Genomic DNA, 25,712 nt, shown 5'->3' with positions numbered 1-25,712 from the left:
TTTAAATTCTGTGGTTGTGGAAAGGCTTCTGTATTTACTAGGGCCAGCTGCTTCCTCATATTTGATTGGTCGTTTGACAAATATTTATTAAGGTCTATTATGTACAAAGTATTATATTATGTCCTCAAAGGAGGTACAGTATTTACATAAAACATAATTATTGCTACAAAAGATATAGGGATTAAGTGCTTCAGGAATCTGCAGCAGAGAGATTACTTTCCAGTTTGCACACCGGTCAGACTTTGGAGGGGCTGGCACTAGAGCTGGGCCCTGTGGGATAGGAAGGTAACACTGTGCCAAGGTTTGGCGGAGGAACCCAGACCTATTTGTTTTTATTAGTTTCAAAGAAAAACTATTTTAATGACTTTATTCTTATTGGTAAGTAGGCATGTTAGTTTGGTTTTCTTTCTTTCTTAGTATGGAAAACAAAGTCAGAAAAAAACTTTTCTGAGATTCTTCTCCCAGGACGGTCACTCTCACATGGGTAATAAATGCCCTGGGAGGTGACCTCACCGCAAGCTCTACACAGAGACCAGCCTTCGGGAAGGGTGCTCATGATCCAGCAATTGAGGTTTGAAGAACTGCCTCCCGTTTCTTACTGGAATGTCGCAGGAAACTTCTTTACACGGCCCTGCTAATCAGTTTCTAGTTATATGCCACGCTCTTGCTCAAATGGTAGAAACTGGGCAAATATTTACAAACTAAGAGCAATAGGAAATATTCCTAGAGTCCAGCTAAAAGAAATAAAAAGGCCTGTTGGTTTAGAATTCCTTTTCCTCTTCCCCTCCACAGAAGGGCCGGTGTGCCCTGCTGCCCTTCAATTCTGAGCCGAGATTGCGCCAGGCGGGACCTGCGAGTGCTTGTACTGGCCTGTCTCCCCCCACAGCCCCCGCCCACCTTGTAAACAGAGAAATGTTGATTCACAGTGTACAGGATATGTTTAAACAAGGACAGTAAGGAATTTTCTTGAGAGTCTCAAGTATGAGTTATAAGTAAGCTCTATATCATAGATACACCAAAGAATGAACGTCAGATCTGAGTGTTGGGGTGTTTTTACCCTCATATTCATGGATGATTCATCCTCGGGCTGCATCTTGCAAAGAAAACAACACTAATGTCAATTGAAGTGACGTCTTAAAGAGTTTTCCTATTTCGACTTCAGGGAATTAGATAGGCTTACCTGGGTGTTGGGTATTTTCTTAGAAGTAATTTATTTTAGTTTTATAGGGAAATTGAATACTCAAATTTGTTAGTAAAAAAAAAAAAAAGTACTGGATAAAGCTTCCTCCACAGCTTGCTCAGTAGTTACCTTCTCTCCTGTGCATTCAGTCTCTCCTCCTGCCTTTTCCCCATCCCAACCTTCAAGTCAAACAATCAAGCAAAAAGGCCTCTTAGCACCCTCTCTTCCCCTCTACCTTGTTATAGTCCCAGAGCCCTGCCAGGAATACTTTTTTGTGACACAGCTTATCCTCTAACTTTTCTTTTTTTTTTTTAAGTCCTGGCTTTTGTGAAGTAGATGTTCTTGCTATGCAGATATTTCTCCCCACACAGTAAGTGCTCTGTGCTCAGGTCCTGCTGCCACTTCTCTTCATAAGCCAGAGGCTGTGTGAGCAGAGGCAGCACCACCACCTCACAGGGGGCAGCCCCGGGGTCGGGGCCAACCCCCTTACTTACAAATGAAAATAACAAAGTTTCACAAAAGTTAAGTGACCTCTTTAAAGTTATCTGCAAGTGAATGTCACTCCCACAGCTAGAACCAGGGCTCCTCATTCCTCACCTCACAATGGTAAAGGTTTTTAAATTGCTAAAGAGGTTCTGAAGTGGAGGAACATTCTTTTCTGAAAGACAGACTGGTGCTTACAGCAATTTCTCTGTTTAGATGGCCAGAAGTGAATGTACAGATGTCAGTGGTCATAAGCTAACTTACCACTTGAGACTTTTGCAGTGTTTTTCCTCTTTGATGGCTGTTCATTTCCTAGTAATGACTGTACGTGAGTTTTTGTTAAGTCCTTTAGATAGTGAAATCATAATCTGTTCTAATGATGAAGTGTGTGAACTGTTTTGAGTATGGCCTGAAAGGAAACTTTATAGGGCAAGTGACAGTTGGGGTCATGAAGTGAAGAGAACCTGGTGAGCTTCGGGAGACTCATAGGTTCGATCATCCCTGGCCACTGATTGTGTCACCTCGGAAAGACAAGTCACTTCAGATTCAGAACAAACACTGATGAATAATTAATTCCATGTGATGCTTCTTACTCATCGGTAGACTTTTGAGGGCAAGGATTTTGTCTTTTTCATCTTTGCTTTCCTAGTGCCAATCTAGTTCCTGGCACATAATAAATGGCCAATCAATGTGTTGAATGAATGAACTTTTCTGTGTCTTTAGGTTTTCCCTTCTGTAAAATGGGAAAACCAGTACCTCCATAGATTAAATGTGATAATAGAGACGAAAGCATTTTGGAAGGTTCTCAGTATGTTTAAAGGTATATAGGTATTATTCCTTTAAGCTGTGCGAGGATCAGCAAGGCAATGAGTTAATTGAGGAGACAATGAGTAACTTTTTGAATATAACAGAATTAAAAAACTTTCTTCCCCTCAAAGACTTTATCTTTGGATAGAAAACAGCATCCAATATATTGGTGGTGTTGGTTTTCCTGAGTGTAGATCACTTAAAAGATAAACGAAAACATTCCAAGAGATTTGTTTTTAGTATTTCTCAGTTTGTTCAATTTTGCTTATTACATAGTCATGTCATGTTGGAAATCCTGTTTGTAACAAAATTTTAGTTACTTAGCTGTTTTTTTTTAAGCATTTCTTCTGTCAACTTTTTCCCCCCATGTGTACAATAGAGACCGCTTCCTGTAATATTTTTACAATAAAATTAAATAAAATTAAAAATATTTTAATGTTGATAACAAAAAGAATTCTTACTTGCCTACTAAAAGAACTTTTACAGGTACTTCTTAAAAGTCCAAATTATTTCCTTAGAATAGAATTAGAAAAAAATATAGACAAATATCCCCACTGAAGCTTTCTCGAGGTATAGGATAGGATAAACGAGAACACCAAAAGGTTCACAGAAAGATACTCTGTCACTTGCCACTTTGATTTGTTACCCAGACAAATCTATCTGCTCCTAAAAGATTAATGGAGAATCAGAAAAAATTAAGATTACTGGTTAAAAAAACAAATGACAATTTCTGTATGATACATATGTGATAGTTTTACTGTATATGTAAACCATGAACTATAACAAATCAGTGTTTTTATTTCTTTAGGTGGGTAGCCTATGAAAATCCTGACTTCACAGGAGAACAGTATATACTGGATAAAGGCCTTTATACCAGTTTCGAGGACTGGGGAGGGAAAAATTGTAAGATCTCTTCTGTTCAACCCATATGTTTGGTAAGGAGTTATATTTTTGTATGAGAATATTTAACTGGATTCTGGATTTCCGGAATGTGCTTCTGGTTCATGTAATACTTAACACTATAGAAGCTATTCTGAGATTATTTTTAACAGTAATTGCTAATCTGGAAGAAAAAACTTTTTCAAAATGTTCTGCTCTACTCATTTCCTTCTTTCTTTTAAAACTTTTTAGGATTCTTTCACTGGTCCAAGGAGACGAAATCAGGTAACAAAAAATATATATTTTTTTTTATAATTAGGGGCCTTCCATCGAAAAGCTTAACTTACATGTAAAATGTCAGACATTTGGGACATTTTGTTAGTTTTATTTTTTAATTTTTTTTTGCCTGAAAGCATAAGTGTTTTTTAAATTAAACTTTAATACTTGATAGCATTGACCCATATCTAAATGCTTCCAATAAAATGCTCTTATTATGTAAAGTTGAATTTTATGTTATTACATTGAATTGGTTTACATTAATATACTACACTAAGATTAATATTTCAAACAGTACATATAGTTATTGTGATAAACAGTAAAATGAATTTTCCTATTTGCTGTGTCTGCATTAGGCAGACATTTTGTATGGTCTCTTTTATATGGTCTCTCACTCCAGCCTTTGAATGCTGACTGTCTACATTAACCAAAGTGTTACATTGGTTATTTAGGCTTTTTATTGGAAGTGTTCAGACAGCCTTAATTGTGGAGGCACAAACACCACTGTCGCCTCCTTGATTGGCATACACAAATTCTAGTAAGTCAGCAAGTATCTTCCACTGAGAGGAAAACTATACTGCATTTCCCAAATATAGTTTCCTGTAAATGTTAGAACTGATAAACAATTCCTTTTGGTCACATTAAAGCTTTAAAATGCCTCACAGCTTGTTGAGACAGGGTATTCTATAGAAAGCTGCCTCTACTGTTGGATTGTCCTTTGATGTCTCTGGCTTAAACAACCATGAGTGGTGCAGCCAAAGTATTTCTAATTGATAATTAATGTAGAAGTAGAAAATTAAAAGATTTATAAAATTCATACCAGTTTACTGACTGTAAAGAGTTAACAGGTTGTGTTTGGGTCATTATTTCAAAGGCTGAATGATTTCGTGTGTTTGCAAAATAATTGTATGTGTTTCCATTTACTTTTTCAAAGATTCACTTGTTTTCGGAACCAGAGTTTCAAGGTTGCAGTCAAAGTTTTGAGGAAACAACAAGTCAACTTGATGATTCATTTTCTACCAAGTCTTGCAGGGTTTTAGGAGGCAGGTAAGCAAAATAGTGGACTCGCAGAGCCGTCACTGGGGGAAATAGAATTCACACATCAGCAAGTATTTAGTGACATCTTTAGGTGCTTGGTACCCTATGAAACCACCAATAACACAAGGCCCTGGGAGAACCGCAGTGTACTTTGCAGCGTGTGGGTGCTGGACATCAGAGAACAGTGTTCAGTGTGGACTGGGGATGTTACAGGTCACCACCTCATTGTGCGAAGGGATTGTACTCATTGTACTCTAGGCCTGTGCCCTCATCTGTAAACGGATTCTAGATAATCTCTATATGTCTAGGGCACCTTCCACGGTAGATTTTTTTTCACAGGTAGATAGGATAGGCATTCTGTTTGCTAGGCGAATGCATGGCTGCAGTGGAGTTGGTGTGTGTGCTGATGGGGGAGCCAACCACCCTCTCTCACTGGGAGGTCTTTGTCTTGGGGAGACAGGAAGCAAGTTGGGACAGGAAGGTTGGGATCCCCCTGAGGACTCCCCCCGCCCCCCAGCATATGTGTTCAGATGGATGCCATAGGAAACACAAGATGGGATTGACAGTGAGCTTAAAGTCTCATGCTGTAAACTGTAATTTGACGAAAGCTTTAGAGAGGGGAGAGCCCACAGTTAGGGAAAATTGAGTCAGAAAACCCTTGGAGCAACCTGTACCAGAGGTGATGAGGAATCAAAGATGACGATGATGCCGCCTTTAATCACGTAGTTCTTTATGGTCTGAACAGCACCGTCATAGCACTTAGCACTGCAAAGTGGAAAGAGCACGGGCGGTGCACTGAAATGCTGATTGACGGTAAAGCCTCCCAGTTTATTAGCACATTACCTCCACCTCTGTGCAAGTTCCTGTTTATTCCCCTACCCTGCTTCATTTGTTACCATCGGACGGGTAATTTTTTTGTTCATTTATGCTCTGTCTCAGCTCACTAGAGTGTAACCTTAAAGATAGCAGGATAGCACGGACCTTTTTTTTTTTTTGGCCTCTGTTCTATCCCCAGCAATGGAAAATGACCTGACACACAATTAGTTCTTGGTAAGCGTTTGCTGGATAAAAGAACGAAACAAGCCCAGCTGTTCTAGGGAAGCCTGGTAACTCATCGTTTCATCAATGATGCTGAGGCCCAGACAGGCTGAGTTACTTAGTCACTAGTACTTTGACTCCTGGCCCAGTGCAGAGGTGTTGAAATGAGGAAAAAGGAATGTGACAGGAATTGGGGGAGGAAACCAAGTGACTGACTAGCTACAAAGATTATGGGACTATTCAGAGATGACTCCTGGGCTCGGAAAAAGTACACTGGCCGGGAGAATGGTGGTGGCCAGGAGAGGAGCAAGGAATGCTGGAGGTGCAGAGGTAAAAAACATGAATAATTTCCTGGAGAAAAACGTTTTACTTCCCAAATGCAAAGCTAACAACTGACTTATGGACAATTATTTGCTACAAGATTGAGTGCAATATGTCCAGATGTTTTCGAAGAAAACACTGTTAGCCACATAAAGCATTGTGTTTATTCTATAGTATGCTACTTCTAAAAATCAGACTTCTTGAACAGGGATAGTCAAATCACCTATTGTACATGTATGGTTTTTCCTGCTGTAGCTGGGTTGCGTATGATGGAGAAAATTTCTCTGGTAACCAGTACGTGTTGGAAGAAGGTCACTATCCTTGTCTCTCTGCAATGGGATGTCTGCCTGGAACAAATGTGAAGTCTCTTCGCTTTATAGATGTTGTAAGTATGTCAAGGTGAATACAGCGTTATGGAGATGTACTGTTCACGTAGCGGATGGTCAGAGCAAGAAACCAGCAGATAGGACCTACTCTACAGTCCGAGGCAGAAAAACCAGTTACAGTAGAACTTCATATCCTGTAACTTTTTGGTCTCTTTTTAGATCTTTCACATATAAATTGTTTTTTGTTTGCTCTTTTCTTAGACTTTGGATGCAGTATTCATTCAGTCATGGCACACATTCATCGTGGGTTAGTTCAAGGCCCCTCTCTTTTTTTTCCTCCGTTTCATACCTGCTCCCCATTTGCATTCTTCTCCCCTTTACAGGCACCCGTTCTAATTCGTTGGTGATACAGTTTGGACATTCTTATAAAACGTATGCTTTCAAAAAAACCTATACGTAGGCTTTTGATTTATATACAGCATTATGCTCTAGTTCTCATTGTGTTATAAACACAACTATTAAAAAATTTGAAGAGCTGTCCATTATGCTGTATGTACATCGAGTTTATTGAGTCTAATTGGTACCAGTATTCCATCACCGTATTTTACTTATTTAATCCTCATACATGTATTCTTATAGACCAGTGTGGGAGTCTCTTGGGCATATATATTAAAGAGTGGATTTGCTGGATTTCATGTGCAGGAATTTGCAGTTTCACTAAGTACTGCCAAATTTTACCACTTTTGATTCTTGCTGGCAGTGCATGTGGGTTCCTGTTTTCCACATCATTGCCATCATTGAGTATTCTGACTAACTTTTGTCAATTTGAAGGAATTGAATAGAAAGTATTATCTCATTGTTAATTTGTTTCACTATGAGATTGGTATCTGATATACTTATTAGTCATTTGCGTTTTCTGTTCAGTAAATTACCTATTTATACCCTTTGCCCAGCTCTTGAGCTTTTTGTATCTTTTGTTATTGATTTGAAGAATTCCTTAGTTTTTAAATCTATTACTCTGTTGTTTTAGAGATTTGCAATGAAATGACTTCTCCCAGTTTATCACATACATGCTAATCCAGATTACAGTGCTTATTTCTGAAAAGAAATCTTTAATTTTGATGTAGTCAAAGCAGTATGCAATAAAACAAAACTGCAAGATAATGCTCACATGTTAGTCTGAGTGTGTCTGTAGTTTTGGAAATATTTGTTTTTGGTAGCTGATCTCTCATAAAAAGCTTTAAATATATGTAGTTGGTTTTAGTTTTAAAGGCAGAAAGAGCATGTGAGTCAGCTTTAGCTCCTCCCTTCCTGCCTCTTCATATAACTAAAATGCTGACCTTTCTTGAGATGTGAAACCACTAGCAGTGAAACATGAAATGAAACATGGAATAGGTCCATTAGCTTACAGATACCACACAAACTACCGCTACACATTAATCTGCTGTTTACTGGCCGACAAAATCTACTTGTCAGGGCACATTCACATAAATGAAATGGTAAGTGCCACACCCTTGTCACAAAACTTTAAGCAGGTAGGGAATTTTTGATGTATCACTTAAGATTTTAAGATTATTATCCTTAGAGCTTGGCCTAGGGTCATAAGGGTCTGTAATTTGAAAATGAATGATGGTGAACATGGGGCTTCCATCCTGTTTTTTTCTCTCCTCCTAATAATTATTTCTACAGGAAAGTTTGGGAGCACGAATGCACAGAATCATTGTCTATTGACAATTAAAACAGCAAGACAGCTGAAAATGCACACAAGAAGAAGGTTCCTTGATTAGCAATTACCTCTGTACCCCTAGACCCCAAGGACTGCAGTAGCCGTCTGCCCCTTGCCATTTATGTCCATCGCTTTCCAGCCCCTCCTTTTCAAAGAGTGAAAATGGCAAGACTGCAAGTAAATTCATTAGATGTATTGATATTCCGGGCATATATACCCATTCCTTTATGCTTAGGCTATTCCCACGCCACTCCCCCCCGCCTCCCGCGCGCGCACACACACACACTTTATAACACTACTTACATTTATCTGCCTTTCCCTGCAGTGGGAAAACTTCCTGCCCCTCCCTCCTTTCTTCCTTTAGCTTTGGAGTATCTAAACCCCCAGACGTCCTGGGAAAGGGAGTTTATGAAGGCCAAGCCTGGCCAGACCTTATGTTCTGTCCTTGCAACAAGATGAGTTTCGCTAAATTCAAGTTATTATCAAAGATTAGTAACAGAACATCATTTTTGTTCTTAAACAGGAATTTTCTGAACCAACAATTATTCTTTTTGAAAGAGAAGACTTCAAAGGAAAAAAGATTGAACTTAATGCAGAAATAGTTAACCTCCTATCCCTAGGATTCAACACACAGATTCGCTCTGTTCAGGTGATTGGTGGCATGTAAGTGAGTCATCTACTTGTTTATTCAGTAAAAGAAGTGATTTAAAAAATCAAATGTGATCCTGTTTCTTTCTCTCCTGCATTACCTTAAATGGACTTGTAACCGTATTTTCTGTAAGGCTTAATGATCAATCGTGCACCTTCATACTATACTTTTCCCATTGGGAAAAGCCATGTGTGGGGCAGCTTTCGTTTTTTCCACCAGATTTTCAGTTTACTTAAGGTAAGGACTGTCTGTAACACCTCTCAACACCTCTGAAAGTTCCTAGGGGAATGCTTTGGAAAGCAGTGCTCAGTAAATTTACTGAGCACTCTTTTAGCAAGTAAGAAAGAGAGAGCTAATTTTTCTTTTTTCCCCTTTAAAAGAGCAAGTCCTTTGATGCTGCAGTAAGGGTTGGGATTTTCCTTTAGCTAGGAGTGACTACAGACGCTGTGCAGAACGATTGAAGGGCAGCATGGCAAGATTTTTCTTAACTTTGAACAACTGTGAAGTTAAGATGTAAAAAGTATTAATGTAATGTTTTTAAGAAAGTATTTTTCTTTCACTCACAAAAACAATAGATAGTCTCCCTGTATACATCAAATGTTGGAGGGAACTAGAGCTATTTAAAAAACAATTATTGAATCTAACACTGAAGAAAAGAAAAAAGAAAAAAAACAATTATTGGGGTGCTAGAATTATGGGTGATTTTTTTCAGCAGGTTTTAACATTTTGTTTTTACGATAAAATGGCTAAGATGATAACATTTTAGAGTTCTGGGATTAAAAGTCGAGAATATTCTTCCTTGACGTAACACATCAGCCAGAGAGGAAGGTTGTTGGGTTGCTTGCATGCTGTTGTGTGCTGGAGCCCACACTTCCTCAGGTGGGGGTACCAGCATCTCTGGGAGCCCTGGGTATCTTTAGCAGTTTTCCGAATTAAGGAAGATTACTCATTTTAAACAAAAACTTATTGAGTTATTTATTTTCATTTAACTATGCTTTATATAGTACTTGCCATATGTCACACACTAAGAACTTTACAAATATTAGCCCTTTAAATAAAAGATCCATATTACAACTGAAAATGTTTTATGAAAAGCTCACAGGAAGTACTGGACTGTCCCGCTAAGACTATCATCTCTATTTCATTGTGTTAATGGAAGAAAAACCTTACCTATTTTTCGATCTTTTTGACATAAATACTCATGTACCAAAAATTTGTTAAGAAATGGGTGCTTTAAGTGTTTTTAGAAAATAGTTTCCTTTCCCCTGATGTATATTTAAAGTATAAAGCTCAGTTTCAAAATTGGAAGCATTCTGTAAATAACTGGGGCCCATTATCATATGGATATTGCTGCTTACTTGTGGTTATCTACTTTCTTTTTCCAGATGGGTTACTTATGAATATGGTAATTACAGGGGTCGACAGTTCCTACTGTCACCAGCAGAAGTACCTAATTGGTATGAATTCAGTGGCTGTCACCAAATAGGTTCTCTACGACCTTTTGTTCAGGTATTTTTTTCTTCTCCGTGCTTTAAATAGACTCTTCTCTGAATTTTTTTTTTTTGGAAATGTAATTCAACTTTTTAGTTTCAACTTTGAGTTTGAAATTGGCCTGTCTCCACTGCCCGACCCCAACTTTCTAAATTTGGGCTGTTTCTGGTGCTAAGAGGTTGTGACTGCTTTCAGAAATGTTCTCTCTCCTGACATCAAAACATGGTGTGTCCCAAGCCCTGGGTTGTCTGTCTACAGGCGGGCTCCCTGCCCCAGACACTTCTTTGCAATTTTGTCAAAATCTTCTCATTGAGAAAATCCTAAAGCCTCTGACTCTTGGGTGTAGTAATTATCCCTGAGGCAACCTCACTGTGGATTCTGCCCCTGCTATTGATGTTTGCTCAGCGCTAAACGTAAAGGTGTAACTTATATATGAGGTTGCTGGGGTTTTTGTTTTCTAGAAACGAATTTATTTTCGACTTCGAAACAAAGCGACAGGGTTCTTCATGTCAACCAATGGCAACTTAGAGGATCTGAAGCTTCTTAGAATACAGGTGATGGAGGACGTCGGTGCTGACGATCAGATCTGGATTTACCAAGAAGGATACATCAAGTGCAGGGTACGCTTCTAGGATTGGACAAGGTCTATGGCAGCACCTTTCTTCAAGTAGATGCTATTTCAGGATTCCTGGAGCGCTTTCAGCAATAAATTAGAAGATTTTCCATGAAATTATTTCTTAGCTTTTATAGACCCGTCTAGGAACTTAAAACAGGAGGTAACTGTGACACTGATCCAACATATTTATTATATCTAGGCTTGTTTTTTTATATAGGAATAGAAAAAGGAACTGTCTGTGTTACTCTCCCCTTTGTCTTTAATCTACTTGTTATTGACATAACCAATAAGCCCCAACTTATCAAAACAAATCATTCTTGCTTTGCTTCCATTTGGGGGGACCTCACGGACCAGGATGAAGAGTGGGGAGGATGAGGAGGCAAGACCCCATGTACAACACCATCCATTTCCTAACTGTCAGACCTTGTAAAATGGGAAATACCCCATCTCCCTGTCGTATCACTCCTGCCATCATACACATTTAAGAGCTGACTGCAGTAAGATTTTTATAAGGAAAGCTCACGCTTCTATTGCAGATATTCTTTTTAACGCCTTGATTTTATGGGCTTGACTGTTTGCTTCCGGTTGTTTTTTAAACTGGTGCCCCATGAGTCAGCAGAAGTCATACAGCCTTGCGAAAGGCTTGTTAATTAGGTCTGTTGTGCTTGAGGGAGAATCAGCCTTTCAAGTAAACAATAGTACTGTTTAGGCATGCAAAGAAGAAATAGCATGAGCTGTAATACAAAAGCATAAAAAAGCCAATTTCTGCCCTTGAATGATCTTGAACAAGTTAAGAAAATGGTGCCTTTCATCAATTATTTCTAGCAAGCATTTCAATGGTGTTATTTAATAATTCAGAATTCAGTAGGTCAGTGAGGAAAAAGTGTCGTAGATTATCTCAATCTTTTAATCTCAATATAAAATAGTATACTTTTCACAAGCATTTTCTTGAGCAATAGGTGTTAATGTCACAGGAACATATGAGTACCAGACATTGTTTATCCATCAAGGGTAAATTCACTTCAGAGAAGGACCCGTAAGATTTTTGTGTTAAAACATACTTTACTGCATGTGTATGTTCTTTCTCTTTTGATAGTTGGCTAGCACGCCTTTTTAGAAAATTAGAAATTTAGAAAATTTTAGACATTTCTCATGAAGGAAAGACGAGAGAAATTAATAAAAGAAATTTCAAGTTTTTAAATGATAAAATGCCCATTTAGCTACTTCAGTGCTACAACAACCTTCAAAATTAGAGATGTAGCCATATTCTAGAAGGGACCTGCCAAGCAAAGGTGGCTGTGTCAGGGGGCCACGTAGCTACAGACGCAGCCTCAGATCACGGTCATTGCTGAGAAGGAGAAATACCACGATTGGCAGTTCTGATGTCCTAAGGCTTCCCTTACCAGTAAGACAGAGTCTCACAAAGGGCGGTTGTCTCTTATACAATGGACAAGAATAGAGAGCTTCCCGTTACTCGTGTCATCTGAACGAAAGGATATAAATATTTGTTGTTTGATCCAGTTTCCCTGCCTAAAAGCTGAAATGCCTTCTCTGGGGTACATGAAGCTAGGATAACTGGGAAAATCAATTTAAACAGGGAACTGATGACCGTGCTCCGTGATGTGCCGTCTCTGAGATGTCTTTCCCTTTGCACTAAGCAGATAGCAGAAGACTGCTGCCTGACGATTGTGGGGAGCCTCGTAACCTCCGGATCCAAACTGGGCCTGGCCCTCGACCAGAGTGCGGAGAGTCAGATCTGGAGCATGAAGTCGGACGGCAGGATCTACAGCAAGTTGAAGCCCAACCTAGTTTTAGATATCAAAGGTAAGGATCGCTGCGTTTCCCCGTTCTCTGTTGCGTCTTTCTTGAGTTAACTAAAAACCCATTCTTTGCTTTAGAGAATGATGAGTATACTATTAGAAATAGTAAGAGGTCCCTCACTGTGTCAGCCACTACGTCAAACCCTTTACGTTCACAGTGTACAGGATCTGTGGAAACAAGGACAGTAAGGAATTTTCTTCAGAGTCTCAAGTGTGAGTTATAAGTAGGCTCTACGTCATAGATACACCAAAGAATGAACGTCAGATCTGAGTGTTGGGGCGTTTTTACCCTCATATTCATGGGTGCTTCATCTGGGGCTGCATCTTGCAAAGAAAACAACACTAATGTCAATTGAAGTGACGTCTTAAAGGGTTTTCCTCTTTCCACTTCAGGGAATTAGATAGGCTTACCTGGGTGTTGGGTATTTTCTTAGAAGTAACTTATTTTAGTTTTATAGGGAAATAGAATACTCACACTTGTTAGTAAAAAAAAAAAGTACTGGATAAAGCTTCCTCCACAGCTTGCTCAGTAGTTACCTTCTCTCCTGTGCATTCAGTCTCTCCTCCTGCCTTTTCCCCATCCCAACCTTCAAGTCAAACAATCAAGCAAAAAGGCCTCTTAGCACCCTCTCTTCCCCTCTACCTTGTTATAGTCCCAGAGCCCTGCCAGGAATACTTTTTTGTGACATAGCTTATCCTCTAACTTTTCTTTTTTTTTTTTTTTTTAAGTCCTGGCTTTTGTGAAGTAGATGTTTTTGCTATGCAGATATTCCTGCTCACACAGTAAGTGCTCTGTGCTCAGGTCCTGCTGCCACTTCTCTTCATAAGCCAGAGGCTGTGTGAGCAGAGGCAGCACCACGACCTCACAGGGGGCAGCCCCGGGATACACTTTACATACATTCTCATGTTATCTTCACAGCAATCTTACGAGGCCTGTGTTATCCCTTCCTTCTTCTCCCTCTGTTCCATTTTACAGCCCAAAAAACTGAGGCTCAGAGGCGTTAATCAGTTTGGTTCCAGTCTCACAGCTGTAAGTGTTCAGGTAGAATCTGGACATGGGCAGTCTTCAAACCATTTGTTTTATGAACAGCGTTAGACTAAAAACCACAAGTTAAAAGGCTGTGATCTCAGTATAGTTGATGAGTCTCATGTGTATGCATGTCACCTTTCATTGAAAAGATCTAAGATCTCAAAGGAATTAAACAACACAGCCAAAAGGATTTCAATTGAACATTTGTTCAATGAAGTAAATCCAGAGCAAGCTGATGGGGCTTGGGAAGAACAAATAAATTTAGGCCAGTGGTTCCCAAACTTTGTCTGCATCAGAATCACCTAGAGGACTTACTGGGCCCCACCCTCAGAGTTCCTGATACAGTAGGTCTGGGGTGGGGCCTGAGAATCTGCATTTTTAACAGGTTCTCAGGTGTTGCCCTTACTGCTAGAACTATGATAATTTAAAAACAACCTAAAACAAAACTGACTTTCTAACAAAGACATGGGAACTCAGTGAACTATTGTTGCTACTGAGAAGCGAATGAAGAAGTGTGTTTTATTCATGTCATACAGGGCAATTTTGTTTTAAATTATTAATGGAGGCTTTCTATTTCCTCTCAGGAAAGCCAGCATGATTGTGTTTATAAATTCAGGGAAATGGTTATCATGTAACCATACTGTAACATACTCTTTAAAGTTGGCTCTATTTTACTTTATTCAGGGATCTCGGCCAAAGCTGTCATTAACGATTGATCTAGGGATAAAGCAACAGCTGCGACTGGTTTTAAAATAACTTTTTTGGAGGATGGAAAATAAGCCTGAGTTTTCATCAGGGGCTTTGGTGGCTGCATAGGGTGCAGAAGGGGCTGTCACTTGTATGAGCTGCAGATGGGTGGAGTGGCCGTCCCACCTAACAAGGGGATTGGAATTCACAGGGCACCCGAGCAGTTGGAAAGGTGCTCAGAGGCAAACTAAGTTTATGGGGCAAAGGCAGAGCACTACACTTAGGGAGCACAAACCCAGCACTATATATATATGTAACAGGCTGGGCCCCCAAATCATACATTACATGAAATGCCAGCAGGACCCGTAGTATAAGACAATAAATGCAACATTCAGAAAATGAATGGTAATGTAAGTGTACCTCCTTCACATTATATTAGGTATAAGATTTGTCGTTTGTAGACATTCTACAGATGATCAACCTGAGCTTGAAACTGGTTCAGAATCACTGACTGAGAACTTTCTGTATTCTTATTTTCATCAACTTGTTGAACTGGATTGCCTCAGTCTATATAAAATAGTTTTTTATTTATTTAATTTATTTTTTTATATAAAATAGTTTGAAAACCTCCCAAGGATCCACAGAAATGTGACTAAATTGGAAAGATGGATTTGTGGGGAAAGCATGAATCCAGGTTTCTTACAAATGGGATCATCTTCTTGTGTCCAGGCTTAAGACCACTATAATCCTTATGAGATAGTTTCTTAGAGCATTTCTTCTTTTGTTCTTTCAACATGTATTTATTTATTGGATACCCATTATGTGGAAGGCTGTGTGCTAGGCAAAGTGGGGGAAAAAGGATACTGGGCTTCAGAGAGCTTACAGTTTCGAAGCTCCAGGCATAGGATTGTTTCCCTACTTACTACATTAACAGTTGTCATGGAGTAAGGATACCTGGCTTCTAGTTTTGCCTTTGACAGGAGCTGTGGGACTTGAGGAGGTTCTTCCTTAGGGCTTGACTTTTAACGTTCCAAAGTCCCTTCCTACAATGCAGTAAAATGAGGCAAATGGCTCTTGAGTAAGGCTAATGTTCTGTATGTGAACTCTCAGTGTACCTAGTATGGTGACTCAGTGGCTTGCAAGCTCTCAGAATGTGGGAGAATGATGCCATCTAGTGGACATAGCAAGTAGCTCACCCATCACACATACTGTGCAAGGGCAATACCAATACGTGTCTGGTGCACTTAACAGGAGACTGATTTGTATTAGCTACAACTGTGGAACCGTTTGTTACCAACTGAAATTGCCAAAAGGTTTATTAGAACAAATGTTTTTCTCCTGGTGTTTGGGGAGCGAGTTGTTTTGGTAGACATCCATGTATTCTGGACCATATACATATGACAATAATGAGAGATGATTCATGCTCACTTGCAAAATATCAAAAGTCGGGGATGATTTTAATTCTCCCCAAAGGCAGAAGAGTGAATCAGATTATTTCTCAAGAACTTTCTAATCTTTATGATTCTAATTAGAATTATGCTGTAATATACACAAAAAGGATGTTAAAAAACTATAATCTTGAATGAAACAAATAAGACACTGTGACTTTAATACTTCCTGAAATCTCCGGGGAGTATATAGTGTGTGACAATGGAGATGGGGCGGGTTTACGGGTGGTAGTAATTTTTCCCCACTGCAAACTTACACATGAAAAGATCCAGGGCCTTTTGCCCTTATATTCTGTCCTACACCCAGCTGTGTAGAGGCTTTCAATTATCAATGATAAAAAAAAAAATGCTTCTTACAAGAGGAGTAAGTACTATGTAATCGACAATTTCCTTCCCCAACTACCAAGATCTATGGTGTAAGTTATCAGACCTTTTGGATATTTTGTAAAGGTTTTAGAAGAGAATAAGAACATTTAATTGTTCTTAGCCTGAGGCTGCAGTATGATTTCAATACCAGTCACACTTACCCTGCATCTAGATGAACAGATTTTTACTTTGATGGATGCCTTGGTGATATAACCTTGGTGCAGAGGCTTATGCTACTAGGACAGGACAAGGTATCTGAAAGGACGTTAATTCCACACTGTGTGTGGGGGTGAGTCAGATGACCCTTTTGTTAATACTTATCCCTTGAAAGATGAGGCCATGAGGCCTTTAGTTTTTAATGCTAACATATCTGAAATATCTACCGTAGTAAGCACCCTTGGAAAATATTCTTACAAACATCCTGGTGAAAGGGAGTTGATGGATCCGTACGAGTTTACAGTACAACGGAACTCAGCATCTGAAATGCTGCAAATTTTTATCCACCACAGCCTGTGAGTTCCCAGTAGCAGGAGCGCTGTCCTGCCCATACTTCTGGGTGTCATTCAATCGTCCCCTTTGACTCAATACAGCCACTTTCCATTGTTCATGCAAAACCTATTTCCTCCAACAACCATCCCACTATCATGCCTGCCTGTTTTTCATTACTGGTATCGCCACGATCCCATCACTGAAGATATTTCACAGTCTCTTTGCTCCTTTTCCCTTCTCTAGTTTCTTCCCTGTTCCCCCCAATTTCAGACTGTGGACTAGGTTTTAAGACTTGAGCAAAAGGAGCCCCAGGAAGTAGGGTACCCCGTGTGCAGTTGCTGGTGCCTGCCTCATGGGATTTTAACACAGGTACCCACAGCGTGACCCTCCAGTCCACGGGGTTTCCCCCTGCTTTGTTTCCTTGAGGCACGCAGTTTTACACCTTGGTTATTACTTTGGTACGCTGGCATTGTGATAAACTCTGTCTGCTACAGCCCTGTCACTGTGGGCACATTTCCTTTTATTATCTCCCTTTTCCTTTTTTTCAGGGGGTACACAGTATGATCAAAATCACATAATCCTCAACACTGTCAGCAAAGAGAAGTCAACTCAAGTGTGGGAAGCCATGGTCCTATAAACCTGAATAAAGAATGCAGGAGGAATATTTCCTTACTTTTAATAAGGTCTTCCAGGTACTTTATTGAAAAAAGACTACTGTGCAAGAGCCAAGAAGAAAATGGATGTACTCCTTCAGTAACTCGAAACTCACTCTTGAATCATACTGCCGGGACTGGGACAACTGGCTCATCTTTTCAAGAGACTAATAGTTTTAAACCAATAATTTGTCCTTCTTTCATTTCTAGCCTTCATTTCCTTTCAGCAGCTGCTTGAACAGGTTGCCTCATAAGCAGCATTGGGGTGTTTTTTAAAAAAGTTTTATCAAAACTTGAACACTATGTCCATTTTAAATTATTTCCAAAGATGGTGACAGGGGAGAATAGGAATACATTCACTGACTTTGTGGACCTGCAAATCCCTTACATGTTCACGGGAAGGATAAAAGCTTAAGTCTGTAAGGGAGAAACTGTTTAGCATCTGAGAAGAAATAATGTATGAAGCCTATAGCTTTGGTCCTTGAACTTCTGTCTTCTGGAGTCATTAATGTGCTGTGTAGCAAAGTGGGGAAAGCCTTAGGTAGACATATTTTAAGGAACTGAATAAGCATATACAAAATAGTATTTTCTGTTCATATTAAAAATTAGTACATTTACAAGATTTCACGTCCATGTCTGCTTATACTTATCAGCAGAATTTAGATTATTTTAACTCACCCATGGGCTGCCCGGGAACGCCACCAATGAGTGTTGTTTAATGCTTTCCTTATAGCTCCTACTGGATCAATACTACCAAATCCTAATTTATTAGCCCATTCTCACCTAAAACTAGTTCGGAAACCATGTTATGCAACCCTTTCTAAACCCAGATCGTTTAGCCTAATTTCCTGCTCTCCTGTCTAGCTGCACTGGCATGAAAACTGCATGGGGCAGGGGGCCTTACCTGTCAGGTCCCACAGCCACGCCCCGGGGATAGCCTCGGGTCTCAGGGCGCCTGTGGTCCCTTTCTGGTAGCAGAAAACGAGAGGTGTGGAAGGCTCAAGAGGATGATCAATGATTCTCTTCCCGAAACGAAAGAAAGGAAGCCTGAAGCAGTCTTGCTGGTTAAATCTTAGAACTCTGGAAACCCGACAATGCAGCAAGCATTGCGATGAAAATTGAAAATGCTTTAAGTGCCGACAATACACTGGCCATACGGTGCTATTCACACAGTGCAAAGTCGTTTTAGACAAAACTGCTCGACAGTCCTTGAATACACGCTTCCTCTTTTCGTCCTCATTCTGTCGTCCTTGTCACTGGATGCTGGTGCTCTTGTCCCAGGAATAACAAATCCTGTTTCCTTCTCATCTGTTCCAGTGTTTCCGATTCTAAAATGCTGATCCTCTCTGGAGTCTGTGGCAAGCGATTATGGTGAGGAGAGTAGTAGCTTCAGTTTTAAAAGAATGTTTGTCCTACAGCAGTCACCACGTCTGTCTTGACGTTGGATAGCTGATTTTCAGCCTTTGAGCAAGTCGTTAAAGTATGGTGGGGTAAGGCATTCTACAGTAGCCTGTGTTGGATTTATCTCTTGAATAAAGTTGTTTCTGGTCAACTGTATTGATGAAATCTGGTAAGAGTCTTTTCAGTAGCCTTCATAACATTTCAAAGAGAGACAGCTTGCAGATTAGAAACAAACGTCTGACTGACAAAGGACAAGGCCAGTTTCAGGGTGATGGAATAATGGCAGGCAAAAGTTTGCTGACTACCCCCTGTCCAGGTTCAGTGGTTAAAGGGTGCACTCCACTTTTCTGAATGGACACAAGGGTAAGTGAGGTCCTACCTTAAGAGTTTTGCCCTCACTACCTCCTGGGAGCCCTCAGGGGGAAAGAGCAGAGACTGTTCAGACATCAAGTCAAAAGTGGCTCCATTTACAACTGAAAAAAACACTGAGATAAATTTGTAGTGGTGAGACCAGCAATTCTAGAGAAAAGTCCTCATCCAACACATTACCAAATGAGTAATTCATAAACCAAGTAGGAAGTTACTCAAACAGGTCTACACCAAATGCTAACTATGAATGTCCAAGGTGCAGTAATGAGATGAGTACAACAGGAGATAAACACTCCCTTAAATGAATGAAGGGCACAGACAGAGATTCAAAAGCTGCAACGGGCTTATTGGTGAGCTACACCTATACGCAGGCATTTAAGGTCAGAAACTGGAGAATTGGGCCCCATTGGAATGCTGGTTGTTTCCATGGAAAAGTCCTCAGAGAAGCATGTTTCACTTGTTGAAGGAGTCCCAGCCCTTATGCAAAATGTAAGGGTTTTAAAAAGTTAGAACCTTTAACATCACCTTTCAATTTCTGAGAGTAAACAACCAAATCACCAGCCAGAGTTTTATACACGACCCTAAGAGATTCAGAACTTTGAGGGCTGCTATGACCACATTAGAGGAGAGGACTAATAAAGGAAACGTTGACCAGTGAAAGTGCTCACTGATGAATCTAAGAAGGAACTAGCTGTACGTAAGCTCGTCATACTGCCATCCATCCATCCCCCCCAAAGTTTTAGTGTCTCACAAACATTAAGATAATAAGTCTGAGCTACTAGGACAGAAGGTGCCATCACAATGTGCAAATCTGGTGTGAAAGAACAGCTTGAAAAAACCAATATACACTTTTCACTGACTACAGACAAGTGCAAGTGCGGCTATTTTCGTATCCTGTCTTACTTGTGTATTCCTGGTGCTTGGCAAGACATGACCTCTCGGCAAACAGGAAGGCGGGATGTGTCAGGGCAGGTTACCCCAGCAAGCACTCTGGGCAGGGCGGGGTGCTGTACAGAGGGTGGTGTGTGGCTCCCACATCAGCCTCTGAGGTTCAGAAGACAGGAAATTACCGGCAAAAGGTGTTTTTTGTTTTAACTTGTATTGTAGAACTTACAGTCTACTCTGGAAAGGGATGGCTAGAAAAAAGGTTGGGCCCACAGGCACTCACCCAGTAAGAGAGCCAATAATCACCAAACAGTATTTATTTAAACGACATTAATTACAGTCTTTCCTCTTGCATGTCCTCTTTCTACCTTCAGAAAGGCTTCTGGAACTTTAGAAAAAGGAAAGGTTTTCTCAATAACTGGCTGAATCTGTAAAACACAAGAAGAGGTTTCCTGGTGGATAAAATAACCTACATAGATCAAGGCAGATAATGTCTGTAATTAGTGTTGTCACTAAGACAGACCCAGTGTCCGTCGCCTCTGTCCTGTACATCCAGGTCAGGAGCTTACCCAGGCCACGACCGCCGTGACGGCTGCCTCTGCTCCTGTCTGCCGCTCCTCTCTAAGGCAGCCAACCCAAAACACTGCTCCGTCTACCTTCTGCTCTATGCTGGTCACGGCACTCTCGTACTCAGAACCCTTCAATAGCTCCCACGCCCGGCATTCAAAGGCCACCACCGTCCCAACCTCAGCCCTCACATGGACTCCACGCTTCACCGAAATGATCAGCCTGTAACTATCTGACCATGTTATGTTTGTGCCTCTCTGAACTCACATTACCCTTGCTGCGTTTGCAGTGTGTTCTCTCGTAGAATTGCATTGGGACCCACACGGCCCTTTTCGCAGACTGCTTGTTACAGGACACGTCTCAGTCACCCTGCTGTGTATGGTAAATACCAAAGGGGGAGTCCCAAGGTCTTGCTGTTTGTATCCCTGTGGCCCCCTCCCAGGCAGTGTACAGAATGAGGACAGATTTTTTTGTTTTAATTTGTTAAATGTTTGCAATCTCTACCCAACCAGAGCTTAGTGAGCCTGTGATGTAAACCATCTCTTTTGTATCCCTCACAACACCTAGCACAGTGCTAGCCATGTGGCAGGAGCTTAATAAATATCATTTATAATCTATGACAAAGGAGACAAGAATATACACTGGGCTAAAGACAGTCTCTTCGGTAAGTGGTGCTGGGAAAACTGGGCCGATACATGCAAAAAAATGAAACGACCACTTTTTACACCATATCCAAGAATAAACTCAAAATGGATTAGAAGTTTAAATGTCATACCTAAAGCCATAAAAGTTATAGAAGAAAACACAGGCAATAAACTCTTTGACATCATTCTTAGAAATACTTTTTTGGATATATCTCCTCGGGCAAGGGAAACAAAAGGAAAAATAAACAAATGGGACTAAATCAAACTAAAAAGATTTTGTACAGTGAAAATCAACTAAACAAAAAGCCCTCCTACTGAATGGGAGAACATATTTGCCAATGACACCCCCGATAAGGAGTTAATATTCAGAATACATAAGGAACTCATACAACACCAAAGAAACAAACAATCCAATTTAAAAATGAGCAGGGGACCTGAAGAGACATTTCTCCAAAGAGGACATAGAAATGGCAAAAAGACATGAAAAAATGCTCAACATCACTAATCATCAGAGAAATGCAAATAGAAACCACAATGAGATACCACCACATAGCTGTCAGAACGGCTATCATCAATAAATCAATAAACAACAAGTGCTGGCGAGGATGTGGAGAAAAGGGAAACCACGTGCACTGTTGGTGGGATTGCAGATTGGTGCAGCCACTATGGAAAATAGTATGGAGGTTCCTCAAAAAATTAAAAACAGAACTACCATATGACCCAGCAATTCCAATTCCACTTCTGGATATTTATCCAAAGAAATCCAAAACTAATTTGAAAAGATATATGCACCCCTATGTTATTTACAATAGCCAAGAAGGAAGCAACCCAATTTTCCATTGATAGACAAATGGATAAAGTAGAGGTACTACATATATACAATGGAATATTACTCAGCCATTAGAAAGTATGAAATCTTGCCATCTGCAACGACACGAATGGACCTAGAGGGTATTATGCTAAGAGAAATAATTCATACAGAGAAAGATAAATACTGTATGATTTCACTTATATGTGGAATCTAAAAAACAAATGAACAAATAAGACAAAACAAACTCACAGAAACAGAACAAATTGATGGTCGCAGATGGGACGGGGCTTGGGGGACTGGGTGAAAAAAGGGAAGGGATTAAGATGTACAAATGGGCAGTTATTAAAATAGTCACAGGGATGTGAAGTACGGCACAGGGAATACAGCCAATAATATTATAGTAACCATGGTGTCAGATGGGTATTAGACTTACTGGAGTGATCACTTCGTAAGTTATATAAATATCTAATCATTATGTTGTATACCTGACTAATATAATATCATATGTCAACTGTAATTGAAAAATAAAACATTTGTAAAAAGAATACAGAAAAATAAAAGGTAAGGTTAATTAAACATTTTTTTTAAATGTTACTTAGGTGAAAACCAATGAGATAATTGGGAAGCAAGGGACTTATGTGGGCAATCTGAGCTTCAGGAGTGCTTGTCCCACGGCTGGACCTGCCCTGGGAGACTTTGCTAGACCGCAGAGAAGCTGGTTAGAATGGACAGGACAGCCAGCTCAGCCCGCTCCAAAAGGCTGGACACTGCTGGTTCTTTTTACCACACTATTCATTAGTGTTACTAGCAACCTCCTCCTGAAACTAGGTCCCCGTTAGCACCCTCTCTCACCATGCTGAACGTTTCCTTCTAAAAACTTCCAGCAAAATCAACCACTGTTCACTGGGTATTTCAGTGGACTGCCTCCTCTGCCTCCATGAGCAAGGGGACGCTGTCAGAAAGCATAAGCCAATGCATATGATTACACTTTGCTTCGTACAAGAGGAAGAAGTGTTCTTGTGACGTTCAGGTGCATCCGATGGAACTTTCTCTCGTGTCAATTTCACAGCTTAGTCACCAGAAGAGCACCTCAGACTCCAAAAGTTCCCTTCTCCAAAGAGTTAAAAGTTCCTTTGTGCCCACAAATCACAATAAGCTCATAATCAAAGTAACAGCTACTACATACTGGGCTCACTGTGACAGGCACTCTTCTAAGTGCTCTATGTATTTTTTTCTCATTTTATCCCTACAAACCACCTTATGATAGGTACTACCTATCATAGTCATTATTCCCATTTCACAGATGAAGAAATGAAGGCACAGAGTTAAGTACGTTGTCTAACATCATACAGCTGCCAAGTGATAAGGCCGGATTCAGTCTGGTACCCGAGTCTGTGCTCTCACCACGATACACTGAGCCTTCAAATATAATTGGCTGCTTTCTACACCTACTCTTAAAATGTGAAGGGAAGGCAAAGGTAGCCAAGGACTATGATTTATCACAGCCTACATCTTGGCCAGCCTGCCTCGTGCTAAAGAAACATGTCAGCCGAGGATCTGGTCCCTAAGCCCCGTGTCCAGGCCACCAGCTGACACACGTGCGGTACATATGCCACCACCCCCACCTGCACCTATGGAGGACATCACTAATCAGTACCCATCGTCCTCCCCAGCACGCTGAGCACAACCTCAAAATCTTCCTCAACACCGCAGCCACTATCCACAGATGTGAGCTGGCGTGTAGCATGAAACCTACCTGCCTTCTCTGCTAGAAGAGTGGAACGCATTCAAGCTGCACCCTGCATGTCCCCCATGAAGCCTTCTAACCCCACCACTCTCTGTAAAGCTCCTGGGACGTTGTTTTCTGGATGCTGATTACCTGAAAAGGAGTCACGTGAAGTATGCTTAAAATGCAGAGTCCCTGATCTCCCATTAGGACAACTAAATCAGAATCTATAGGAGTGGAGACAGTGCATTTTAAATAAGCTTCCCAGGGGAGTTTTCTGCACACTAGCGTGGGAATCGCAGCAGCCTTTTGCCAGATTCTTAGGTCCCACACATTTATTCACGCCACAGAGATTGACTGCGTGCCTTCTAAGTGCTCAGCAGAACAGGTACACAAATGGGCACCTGAGAGACAAATCAAGAAAACGGAGGCAATAATAACTCATACATAACTCATCACTGCGCATAATAACTCAATAATAACTCATCACTGCACATTTGGGGACACTAGTAATGAAACCGACAGAGCAGCAGTGTTACCAGAGATCACAAAGGAGCTGTGAATCCACCTGCTGAACTGGAGAAGGAACTGCCGCGGCTCGTGCAGCGATGCTCCCTTTACAGCTCTGACGGGAGACGCAGATCCGGACCTGATGCCACAGGCAGCCGCGGTGCCTGCTCTTTAATCGGGCTGGCCAGGCCACTGCGGGGAATGACCCCAGAAGGCTGACTGTGGCATAATGAGTCATTCAGATCTTCCCATAAGTGACAATGACAAAAAGGCTTTCCATTAATAAGCAGGCAAATGCCACTGTTGGCTGAATATGTGACAGCAAGTGGAGAGTAACTGGATAATGAGGCAGTGTCGACCTACAGCCTCACATCAGATGGACAATACTTGTCTGTTATGGACAAAAGGATCAGAGCAAAAACCCAGAGAGGGGAAAGGAAGGTGACTCGCCGTGGTGCGTGGGCAGTTATGTGATGACACTGCTACAGTCCCCCCAGCACAGGGGAGCCCTGTTATAAGCAGGTGGGCTCCACACCACACTTCTGGCTACTCACGGAGCTGGCAGCTGACCAGGAGATGCCATGGCAGCAGCACTCATTCCAGGCTTGGACCCCCATGCAGGGTCTCCTGACTGTGCCTTATGTTCCTTAAACAAAGGCTGTAGGAAGCCAGTCCCCAGGGTCTGGCACTTGTTGCCGACATCCCCTCTATGAGAACAGAGACCTCCCTCCAAGGCCTCCAAATGCCGCCTCTTACCAGCTGAGGAACAAGTCTCCTTGCCTCTGAGAAAGAAGGCCCTGTGCCCCTGGAGGGGAAGAGAAAAGAAAAACCCTCTCCCCACAAGAGCACGCGAGAACTGGTGGAGCAAGGCCATCATCTAGGCAGCTGTGGCAGGAGGCAGAGGTGTCCTGCAATTCCCATTTTCCCAGTGAGAATCACAGAACGGTAGAGCTTAAAGGGGATCCAAATATGTGAGTGAGCCTTTTGGATAGATTAGGAAAGCGAACTGCAAGTCAGAGGCCAGTACTCGCGATTTCCTTACTGCGAGGCCTGAGTGTGTGCGGGGAGGAAGCCAGAGTCCCAGCCGGCCCTCTTCTTCCACACACCCTCGGCCTTGGCCTCCGATGGCATAGACACCAGACATCTCAGAGAGCGGAGTGTGTGAGGAGGGCAAGCAAATGACAGACACTAAGGGAGGCGTAAGGCTCCTGGCATGAGTCCAAGTGCTCAGCTGTGGGCAGACACTAGGGACCCAGGACAGGGGGGCAGGACCACTACCTCTTGAACTGGTACAGTCCTGAACTCTGTGACAAGATCAAGATTTCCAGGGTCAGGGTAAAGGGAAAGAAGCGTTCTTAAACTAAGGACATACAAAGAAGACAAAAGGAAGAGGTAAGCTTTGCTTGCATTTCCTATTTCTGGAACTTCCTGCCCCAAATGGAAAACTCAAAGCTGGAAGATAGGTGGTGAGATGGG

General features: G+C 41.2%; 2 protein-coding genes across 4 annotated transcripts in view; one reads left to right on the top strand and one right to left on the bottom strand.

Annotated features, from left to right (window-relative positions):
- CRYBG1 (crystallin beta-gamma domain containing 1) overlaps positions 1–18,886 on the top strand; it is a gene marked incomplete at its 5' end in the record, with an annotated part of 48,822 nt that extends 29,936 nt beyond the window's left edge. Inside the window, 9 exons of the mRNA XM_081033579.1 lie at positions 3,279–3,405; positions 3,602–3,634; positions 4,560–4,672; positions 6,278–6,407; positions 8,598–8,737; positions 10,109–10,232; positions 10,676–10,834; positions 12,492–12,654; positions 17,219–18,886. Of these exons, the coding sequence (XP_080889705.1) occupies positions 3,279–3,405; positions 3,602–3,634; positions 4,560–4,672; positions 6,278–6,407; positions 8,598–8,737; positions 10,109–10,232; positions 10,676–10,834; positions 12,492–12,654; positions 17,219–17,307 (1,078 nt within the window). The 3' untranslated portion in view covers positions 17,308–18,886. The remainder of the gene's footprint in view (positions 1–3,278; positions 3,406–3,601; positions 3,635–4,559; positions 4,673–6,277; positions 6,408–8,597; positions 8,738–10,108; positions 10,233–10,675; positions 10,835–12,491; positions 12,655–17,218) is intronic.
- The window catches only part of RTN4IP1 (reticulon 4 interacting protein 1), a 97,011-nt gene that overhangs the window by 30,285 nt on the left and 41,014 nt on the right, over positions 1–25,712 (bottom strand). The window contains exon 9 of one of the 3 annotated variants that reach the window (XM_081044523.1): positions 20,187–20,406. The exons of 1 other annotated variant lie outside the window; for it this stretch is intronic. In XM_081044523.1, coding sequence (XP_080900649.1) covers positions 20,299–20,406 — 108 coding nt within the window. In that variant the 3' untranslated portion in view covers positions 20,187–20,298. Of the gene's footprint in view, positions 1–20,186; positions 20,407–22,852; positions 22,953–25,712 lie in introns of those variants that run through there. One more of the 3 variants, XM_081044524.1, reaches the window with a different exon arrangement.

The sequence above is a fragment of the Rhinolophus hipposideros genome, assembly GCF_964194185.1.
Source record: "Rhinolophus hipposideros genome assembly, chromosome: 3".
NCBI lineage: Eukaryota > Metazoa > Chordata > Mammalia > Chiroptera > Rhinolophidae > Rhinolophus > Rhinolophus hipposideros.
Note: the sequence above shows the minus strand (reverse complement) of the source record. Positions and strands in the feature narration are given on the sequence as shown.